This window comes from Empidonax traillii, unplaced genomic scaffold, assembly GCF_003031625.1.
Source record: "Empidonax traillii isolate 1590-97213 ecotype Southwest subspecies unplaced genomic scaffold, ASM303162v1 scaffold195:size1760703, whole genome shotgun sequence".
NCBI classification, from domain to species: domain Eukaryota; kingdom Metazoa; phylum Chordata; class Aves; order Passeriformes; family Tyrannidae; genus Empidonax; species Empidonax traillii.
In genome coordinates, this window is record NW_020955388.1 from 793623 (window position 1) to 804351 (window position 10729).

Below are 10729 nucleotides of genomic sequence, written 5' to 3' on the forward strand. Positions count from 1 at the left end.
AAAGGCATAGAGTGCATTTGAAAAGAAACCCAACAAAACCACATGGCAACAAATTCTGAAAATATTTCCTGTACAAGAAAAGAAACCCAAACAAAACAAGATTTTTAAATCAAATGTGAAAACAAGTGCTGTTTTAAACTTTAAAAACTAGTAGGAGGCCACAGCTCTCCGACACCTGCAAATGGTACAATCCATTTTTATAACTATGTGCAGAACTCGGTCTTAAGCAGGCAGCAGAGTCAAGATCTGCTATACATCATACACTAAAGAAAAGGCTCCATACATGTCTGTGACCAGCTGTACTATAAAAATTCATGAAGAAGTTTCTTTGCTCTATTCAAATGGGGACTGTCATATAAAACCCAGCAGAATGGGAATGACTAGGATTTCACTGTACTTTTCAGAATTTATCTAATCATACTGTCAAGAAGTCTGCAATTTTACATTTCAAAAAGCTTCATCACATATCCTTTACCTTTTCAGATCATCACTAAAACCACTTTTACAACAGAATTCAGCTCTAAGTTGAAGAGGAAAATAAGCATAGGGATTTTGTCTCGCTCTGTTCAAGTGCTTTACTTGTCTTGAGCTGAGCATGAACTTCAGATATGGAGTATCTGTTTAGTTTGACTTTGTCCAACATCAAGCTGCCAGCCAGCTTGCTGGGTCAAATCCAGTTACTAGCACACAGTCCATGTACAAATACATGCAGACTATGTTACCTAATGGTCTTGAACAGAAGTGATTAAAATATGAACATGAAAAGGCAGAAGAACATTTCTTTTTACAAGGGAAATAGAAGCTTATAACTATCAGTCAGGAGTTTCAGCACCACAAATTTAGCAGAGTGTTATTTTAGGGGACTGAAGTCATGACCCAAATCTCACTTACTGGATTATTCTCATGTACAGAATATGTTTAAAGGCTCGGAGTAGATCTTAAGACAGGTGAAGCTTTGACATCCAAATGTAATAATGAATGGTCAAATTCCAGGCTGAGAATGTTAAGTGAAAGCCATAATATTCTGCTTTCTTAATGCTATTTCATACATGGCTAACAACTTCAGTTTCCACTTAGAGACTTAGGCATTAGTAATTTTTTGTTTACAAAGGGACTTTGGTCTTGCCCACAGATGCAAGATCTGCTTAAGGTACCAGACTCCAGAAAAACTATTCATGACCAAACCATGCTAATGTGAAGCTGTAAGCAGTATGCTGAAGTTGACTGCTTACACAATAAACATTTACATAGCTAAGGTTCAAAGAAGGGGAAAGGTAAAAAAGAAGGGGAGGTGTGTGAAGCTGTCAGCCACAGAAATACATAAGCTAGACAGATAAAAGAGTAAACAGTATTTGCACTAAGTACTAGTGAGACTGATGCAGAACAGAAAGGCAGATCACCTGGTGAGTCAAGGAGGCTGCCCAAGGCAGAGGGATAACCTGGCCTTGCCAAAAAGCTAAACATGCCCTTTGAACTGTTCCACTGCCCAGGATGGATTTGATTTCTGAGAGGATCCTCTAAAACTGAACTTGTCTGCCCTTCACATTGTGCCGCTCATCTTCCTGGTGTCTCACCTGGGCTACTGAGAGTATCTTTACAATACTACAGCCCCTTCTTGACTTGGTGTGCTTAACTGGCACAAGGAACTCACCTGATAAACACCAGCACTAATTTTTTTTGCTGAAATTTTACAAATTCTACACATGCATATATTTCTTCAAATAAAAAAACATTAGAAACCCTGGTTTTGAATTGAAACTTAATCTTCACATTAATTTGTATGGCTACAGTATAGTAAGTAGGTGCATTCATGTATTCTGGCAGGTAGTATATACTTGCAGTAAGGAGGGATTTCACAAATACTCAGGGTTTCCCTCTCATTTGCTTTGATGTATGTGGTGTTAGCCACTGCAAAATTTCTGAACTTTCCCCTTGTAAATGCTTTCATTTGCAAGTGAACTCATGACAGTACCCAAATCCTGTTCTACATTATCTGCCTCTTGGGAGGTTCAGCTCAAGCTACACACTGAACACACCTCTTCAACTTCACATTTTGTTCCAAAAATAAGCAAGAGTTCCGGCATCAGCAGTCTTACCCTGACATGGCCATACACAAATGTAAATTCAAAGCTGTAGATTTATCAAGACTTATAAACATACCAGAAAATCTTAACATTTGCAATTCATGAGAGAGAGTAGACCAAGACAGTACCTTCCTGGGTGCTGTACTGTTAAAAACGTGCTCTGTACAGTAGATGAAGGAATGTTTTTATGAAGAATCTGAAGTTTTAAAACTATAAAACAGCTGGTTTACAAGCCTATAGTGATTCAAGATAAAAACCTCATACTTCCAAAACAAACCAAGGACATTATGTTGCAGATTTCCTAAAGACTTTGGCTTTTTACTAGCCAGTTCCTAATGTTCATGATTTTTTGTATAATAATGTATTTGTTTGACCTTAAACAAAAGCTTACTTCCAAACACCCAACCGCCATTTACAAAAGCTGTTGGCTACTTCAGAAGTTCCTTCGTTAAAAAAATGATAAGTTGATATGTAATGAAGTATGCTCGTTTATCATTCTACCATAACTGGAATCACGTCCTACCTACAGGGTCTGACCTCTGACTTTTTATCTTCATCTGTTCTGCGGTAAAGACTGATCACTACAGTGTATGATGTAATATAAACACAAGGCTGATGTCGTATGGCTACGAGACAGAGGCACACACCAGGAACAAGAGTGTACTGGCACTTACACAATTCTTACTTCAACTGGATAGACAGGAGTATGATTCTGAACCATGAACGCTGAGGCAAAGTTCTGTGAGTTGTTGCTACATGGTTCTTCTAGATAATATTGCATCATTTAAAGTCCAGCTTAAAATATGGTCCCCAGTAAGAGTTTGATCATTCCAGTTTGAGAAGGCCCTTGTTCACACTTCCTATTTGAACAAGAAATTAATGATGAGCTGTAGTAGAACCAAGAGTAAAATGAAGACATAGTGCTTAAACTGCAGGAAATGGTAGTCCGCAGGTGGTGAATTAGAAGAGACTCTATTTCGTAGAGCCATAATGTCCCTGTAAGATAGAAAACAATATGCTGTAAATTATAAAATAGACAATTTGGCATTTTCTACTATGTTAAGGCTCCCTACAGAAGGCAGCTTTTGGGGAAAATGATGAAATATCAATGAGCAATCAATATTTGTGAAGAAGAATAAAGAGAGCAAGGCTCTTTAGGCAGAAAGGGAAAAAAAATAAACAGCTATGGAATTACTATTCTCTAAACAATTTTAAAGCACTTTGATTAGTACTACCTCTTAATGTCTTCTTGTGTTTCCTTTATAGATTCAATGGCACTCTGCAGTTCACCAAGGTCTGTCCCTTTTTTCCTTATTCTTGTATTATGCTTCAGAAGTTGTGCTAGAAGGATTCAAAAGCCAGATGCAATTGAAGTGACTTCAGCCCCAAAAGGAATTAAGTACAAATGACTAACTAAACCAGTTGCAAAAATGAGGAGAAAGTTTTCTAACTATCTTCTATTGCAAACTTTATTTCAGAGTCGCCTATAGCACAGAAGAACAGCAATTTAAGCACTTGAAATATCTTAAACTCACCATGTTGTTTAATTTTGGCAAGCATTATCAACAACAAAAATCTGCCCCCAGCCACATACTAATCTACAAATTAAAACAATTCATCTTGTTTTAAGAAAGAAAAGAGTTTACAAACACTATTCTTTTTCCCCAGGTATAAATATCTGCAGCATTTAAGCCTGCCTATGCTGCATTTAAAAGGACAGGAGAGTTCGCAATTAAAACCATGAGCTGTCCTTTTGTTTTCCAGAATGTGCTTCACATTGTATCCAAGCATAATGATATAAAGCATAATACAGTCACTGAGATAAGAAGAGTATGTGTGACTCTGAACTCTTTAGCTGTCAAATAAATTTATTATTTCTGTATGCAAATGTAACTTTTCATACCTTCACTCCCAGAGGAATCCTGGTTATCAGGCTCCGGGGATGAGAAACCACACTCTCCTTTCTTCTGACTGGCTGGCTTTCGTTTAATTTTTGGAACAGTAACCTAAAATTGATAAAATTATCTATTATTTCCAGAGAACCAGAACTGTAGCAAAGCAGGGCATTCTAAGAGTTACAGTTAAAAGAACAATATTCAATAGAAGTCCAAGTTAAAATTTTTGAGGCAGAAGCAGCCTGAAGTTTGTTTGTGTATCTTCCCATTAATAGGATAATATTCATTAAACTGCTGAGTTCAAGTTTGCATATTTTATGTTCCCATCCATTCAAGTTCACCTTGACTGCTTAGGATGCAACACACAAGTGAAAGACTATGGACTGGGTAAACAACATTTTTGCAGGATAACAGCATTTCCCATCAATCCCAATGCTTTGATGACCTTTATACAGATAATGCATAATATATACAAGTCCCTGGATCTTGCTGCATCTGCTATCAGAACTAGAACATACCATTGGTGTCCGATGTCGAACTTTTGTTTGGATTGTGCCATCTTTTTCAAACTGGATCATATCATTCAAAGGATCCCATGGTCTGGTACTAGAAAAAGGAAATATTATTAACACTGCAGCGATTTAAATATTTCCTTGCTCAGAAACTTCCCAGTATGAAGAGGCAAAAGCTCTTCCTTATATAGAAGTCAGATATGGAATAAGTGATTTGATCTTTCACTTATAGCCCAGTCCTAACCTAAAGGGCCAAGAGAGACAAAAAATAAACTTCACATCCAGGTCCTCAGCCAGCTGGTAAGAGTACAACCCATTGTATTAACCAACAATATCATTATGAATGTATTTGGCCAGTGATATGTATTTGTCAAACATGGAGAGATTTCCTGCTTAAGATACAGTTATTATTTTAGAACTACAGGGAAATTAGGGGAATATAAAAATTATTTTAGTTTTTGACTGCTTTTTGTTGCATTTTTTTTCTTTTAAAAGATGCCTAGGAAGAAGAGGTTAAGAACCAGTTACCTCAAACCTGCTTTCATCCCAAAGGGGGCTGTAATCAAGACTGGTTTCATGAGACACTAATGAGCTATGCACAGTTTTCTTGTTCTGATTTTTAAGAGTGCTTTTCCAAGTACAGCCTGATACAGAACTTAAAAAAAAAATAGCATAAGACATGTAGCTCAGTGCAGAGTAATAAGTAGCCAAAGGCAAAGACCAATGGCCCCACTGATTACAGCTGTTTCAGGATAGAAACTGCAAGTGAGCTGCATCAGGGTCGTTCTGACATGTGGTTTTAGGGAGAGTAGATTAAGCATGGATTTCTTTTCATGTGCTCCTGTATGCCTTTTAAATAGTTTGTAGATGTTTCATATGTGGTGAACACAGTCCTGCACTTACATCTCAGCTTAGCATGACTTGAATTAAATGCCATCTGAGGTAAATGGGTTAAGAACTAGGCATTGCTCTCTTCTGTATTTGTAATCCAGATGCCTAAATCCATAATCCAGATACCTTAACAAATGCCGCTGCTCACTGACCACATCTTTCACAGAGAGCCTAAAAAACTGCTCTCTACATGGACCAGGTGGTGAGCCAGTATTATATGCTTAAAAGGAGACAGAAGCTTCTTCCAGGGAATGCTGACAGTGCTTTCTAGCACATAGTAAAATTTCCATGACGCATCCTTGAACCACAAGGCCTCAAGGACACAAGAAATAATGCAGATTAAAAAGATAGGTATTAAAGCTGCAGGGGATAGTCTAACAGATCTGAAGTACAGTATGTACTTTTCCTAATGGTTTTACACAGGGTTTGAAAGTAAGGGCAGTCAATTCAGCTGGACCATTCTAACAGGAAGAGGCATCAACAGCACTAGAGGGTTCAAACCAAGAGAGGGTGTGTCAGAGCATTTAATCTAGTATGGGGATTTCCCTGCTGCTGGATGTTTTTGGTGGTGAGAGTCTGAACAAACTTAATAGGAAGCCAAGAAAATTCACGGAAAATAAATTTACTGAGTTGCTAAATACACAGATTGTCTGCTTGGTTCCAGGAAACCTCCAAGTTGCAAATTTCCTGGAGACATGATGAGTACTCAGGATTCTCGTAGTCTTCCCTATATGTACACTTAGGCCATTGCCCCACTATTTGCCATCTTTCTACAGAAAGGAGAAGGTCTCCCAGGTTTAGCCACAGGAATATACTTCCATCATCCATGGCGTCAGAGTTACTTAACTCAGCGTGTATTATCTTTGGATATTTTACTTTTACAGTCCCTGCAATACAGAACGATGCTGGGTACTGAAAAACAATCAGTTGAATGTGGGTGTTCTATGAAAACCATCACAACTAAAGGCTTCAGCTCCAAGCTGACTTTTGTGACATTGGTGAGAACACAGAATGGATCCCAGCAGTCAGGGAGACAGCCACATCTTCATCTTCTGATCCAGGTAATCACACAAATTGATTCACACGCACTCAGGTATGAAGGGCATATTCGACAGCCAGGCAGAGCAACCTGGTCCCAGCATTAACCATTGCTGTAAACCTGCTATTCTCAGAGTCATTCTAATATATAACAAATTAAACAGCTCAAATCAATGAAGCACAGGCTTCTCTGATTTTCAGACACTAGATTTTCTGACTTCCAGCTGGTATGGAAAATCTATGGTCAGTGTAGGGGGGAAAAAGGGAGCACAATAAACCCCAAGGTGCCATGACCAATAAAATCTAGAACATAGTATGGATTTGTCGCTATATGCAAGCTGTATGTCTCAGTAATTTTGCTCCTAAAGCCTCAGGAAGAGGCTCAGCAAACATTATTTCAAGCATTTAACAAGCAGTTTTTGCTACAAGCACTTCAAGACTCACTCAGCATATTTGTAGTGCCATTCTCCAGTGACTGAATCCTGATCAAACAGCTTGCATGTCCACTCTTCACCCTTAAGTTTCCTCTCTTTGGCACTCTTTCTTTGAGCTTCTTCCAGAACATATTTCTCCTGAGTAGCTTCTGTTTGGTCTTTATTATTTATTGCTCTTGTCACTTGTTGCCAAAGCCTGACAAATGAACAATATACAAACAGAATCTGGTTGACAAAATAACTGCAAACTATTTCCTCAATTATAGGCTAAGTAAATAGATCATGCTCCAAACAGAACATTAACATTTGTAATGTTTTACAGTGTTTATCTACATTTCTACCATGATTTTCCATGATTGTAAAGTTTGTAAATAATCATCTTATATTTAATAGTGTTATTTTTTTTTGTTTTACAGGCCAATATCATTAAACATGGAAAAGAAATTATAATTTGCTTATAATTTGGAGAAGATGATGAGTTTTGTTTTGTCAAAATAAATACATTGTTCTAAAGTCAACTTACTTCTCTGACTCAAAGTCATCTTGCTCTTCAAATTTCACTGTGTATCTAGGTAATCTGCGCTGCTTGATATCAGATGTTGGGTTCCAGAATGTCTCTGAAACACCTGTCTTCTTGTCAGTAATAGTAACTTCACTGTCCTGTAACAGATATGATTGATACCTTAATTGTAGTAATATCAAAGAGTGCCAAAATAACAAAAAAGGGAGGAATAAACCTTTTTTTTTTTTTTTTGTAATGAGAATTTATTTTCTTTTGAATGTATACAGTTAAGGATATTTAGATATGCTAACTTTCAAATTCTATTTCTGCCTTCTGTACTAGGCTCTACCTTGGAACAGAGACGCAATGGAATCATTACCATGTTCAAAAACCAGCAAGGCCATGTCTGTCATCTTACAAGAACTGGAAAAAGCTTAAATATTTCATGTTGGTGCCATAACAATTCTTCATAGTACTAATGCATATACCAAAACATTTCACAAGCTTAATTGTGAAAAAACATTTCACTTTCTTCATTAACTACTCAAACATGCACAACTTTTCCATTTTCTAACAGCTACAAATAGCACTATGTTGATTCTATACCTTCTTGAATACCTTCTATAAAAGCAGTACTTAGCTCTTTTTTTTCCAAACTTGAGTCTTTTTTGTAACTGCTATTTTCACCTGTCTCAACTGTCAGCCAGAATTTAAAAAAGACCATCACTCATTACTTACCCAGTGACCCTCTAAAAGAGCCAGAACTTCTTTGCCAAGCTTAATTTTCCCTGATATTTGATTAACACTGTCGTTGTTACCCAAAAAAGGCTGCAAAATAAAAATAAATGGTTTCATGTTTATTTTGATAACATATTACTTTTGCTTCTATGTTTAGGGTTAAGGAGAAAAGCGCATTTATGAAATGTGCTGTAAACAGCCCTGATGGCTTTTAGTATTATATCTTCTTCCTATTTAATTCCCAAAAGAAGTCTAAAACCACACTAAGTAGTTTCTTTAGGCTATATTTCAAGAGATTTGATGAGCAAAAGTACTGTCTAAGAAATGTGTAAAGAAAATAGTAAATAACGCAGAAAACAGTGACACAATAATATCCCGAAGGACACAGTCATTTGCTACGGTAATTTCACCAATTTGCCAGGGACCATTTGTTACTAGAGATTAACTCTTGCACAAGCAACAACCGGGGGTTTTCTTTGGCCTTTTGACAGACCGCACATGTATTCTGTGGACTGACAAGGCAAAATTATCAGTTAACACAGCCTCTCACCTTTTATGTTTCCCCCATATACAATTTCCCTCTCCACCTGCACACTGCTTGACAACTATTTGTTCAGTTTTAAATCGGTTTCTGCCTCAAAGATGGCAAATGTATTTTTCAGAAGTGCAAGCCATCTAGAAGTNAAAAAACCAAAACATAAAACCAGCACAGTTTGATAGATTCAGCATATGGAAATGTAGCAGTTAAAACAGAAATTTCTCTATTTTCCAAAATATAATTCCATACTAAATCAGACCATATCTAAGGAGTCACTGAATGATTTTTTTTTTTTAAGTATCATTATGTTCATTCTACTTTTTGTGCCTACTAGCAGCATTTACTAACCTTGAGTTTGAATTCAATTGTTGCACTGTAGCCAGTTTTCTCACAGGTGATGTTGACTGTTCCTCCAAGCTCTAAGGTCATTGTGCCATAGAGAATTCCTGCAAGAGAAAAAAAAGCTAAAATGAATGTTTTTAACTGAACAAAGCAAAAAACATAAGCTACGTGGGTACAATTCCTAGAGTAAACATGCTTGTGCCAGAGGAAAAGTTGTATTTTCAGATGACCTTTCCTAATGATAATCATGATCTTTCTGCCAAATAAGATAACCCAAACAGAAACAAAGAGATCTAAGTGAATTACAGATAAGCAGGAAAAACAGATATGAAGACATATCTTTGGCAGTGTACGTTGCTGGCCCTAGCAATGGTGATGTTTAGTCTTATTGGAAATGACTGGAGAAGGGAAGCTTCTGAAATTAGAGCAAGAAAATAACCTACCAAAACAAACAAACAAACACAACACCAAAAAACACACAAACAAACAAACAAACAAAAAAAACCACAAAGAAAAGCTTCCCCCAAACAGAAGCAGTATGTACAGTCAGACCACAGTTGAAGGCAACCATGGACAACCAATATAACACTGATCACCTCCCTGAAGACTTTTGGAAGTACAAAGTTGACAATGCTGAGTACATTCTCCTTCCCACAATTACTGCCTTTCCCTTGTAATCCAGTGCTTGAAGCACTGAATATATTTTACATACAGTGGATTCATGTGCAACATTTGTTTCACCATGCACCTTCTCCTTCCCTGCATATTCTTCTACCTTTGTCCCTCTCTAGCAGCTTTATTACTCACACTAATCCTCCTTCCTGTTTGAATTGAATGTATGAATATATGTTATCCAGTTTAATTGTTTAGTATTATTTTAGTCATCAAAGCCATAAAAAAATTGAACACAATATTAAAAACATTACAAACAATGGAAAGAGAAAAGGCTACTAAGCTTATGTCAAATTATCTAATTCTGCTAACTGATCTTCATACACCTCAAATGAAGAAAGTATTATATTTGTTGACTTTATAGTTGGCCTTCTGAAAGAGAATTCCAGCTATTCTGAATGAGAATTTTGGAATATATGAGTATACAATCCTGAATAAGCTACAGCTTAAAAATAAGCAATTCTGCAATGTATTTTGCACTACTGCTGACCTTCCAGAAAGCTTTACAAACCACTGATTATTTTCCCATAAAGACAAACGTTCACGATTTACAACTGAACCGCACAGTGCATTGCAGATACTACACTGCCTTTTATGTTTACAAGGGGAAAATATTGGAAAAGCTCAAAATTTTTCTAAAAAAAAGGCATCTCAAACAGTAAATTAGTATTATGTAGTGACAGCTATATATATGTGCTCTTACTATTTCTTACGATTTCTGAAAAAGAAAATCTTTTTCTGTGCCAAAAAATAAAACATGGCTTAAATAACAGATGTATTTTTCCCCTTATAAAATATGCAGAAGCCTAGATCCACCAATGTTGCCAACATTCAGAACACTTTTCTCAGATGACAGGCTTGAATCCAAAACAGTATGTTATTTACAATAATGCACTATTTAGAATAACAAACTTCTGTTCTCATAACTTTGACATCTAGAGAATGAAAAAAAACCCCACTACCTTTACAATGAGCATATGGCATTGTCATTACGTAATCTTCTCCCCTATTTAGAAATGTTAGTCGTCCTTCTCCATCTAGTATGGCAGATAATGAATTCCCTGAAATTCAAAGACAGAATAT

General features: G+C 36.6%; 1 protein-coding gene across 4 annotated transcripts in view; it reads right to left on the minus strand.

The window, feature by feature from the left end:
- Positions 1-1748: 1748 nt before the first annotated feature.
- OSBPL8 (oxysterol binding protein like 8) overlaps positions 1749-10729 on the minus strand; it is an 86845-nt gene continuing 77864 nt past the window's right edge. For all 4 annotated transcript variants that reach the window (XM_027886801.1, XM_027886800.1, XM_027886802.1 and 1 more), the window contains 7 exons: positions 8095-8184; positions 7378-7514; positions 6865-7050; positions 4498-4585; positions 3988-4090; positions 3320-3425; positions 1749-3080 (listed from right to left, as the gene is read on the minus strand). In XM_027886801.1, coding sequence (XP_027742602.1) covers positions 2945-3080; positions 3320-3425; positions 3988-4090; positions 4498-4585; positions 6865-7050; positions 7378-7514; positions 8095-8184 — 846 coding nt within the window. In that variant the 3' untranslated portion in view covers positions 1749-2944. The remainder of the gene's footprint in view (positions 3081-3319; positions 3426-3987; positions 4091-4497; positions 4586-6864; positions 7051-7377; positions 7515-8094; positions 8185-10729) is intronic.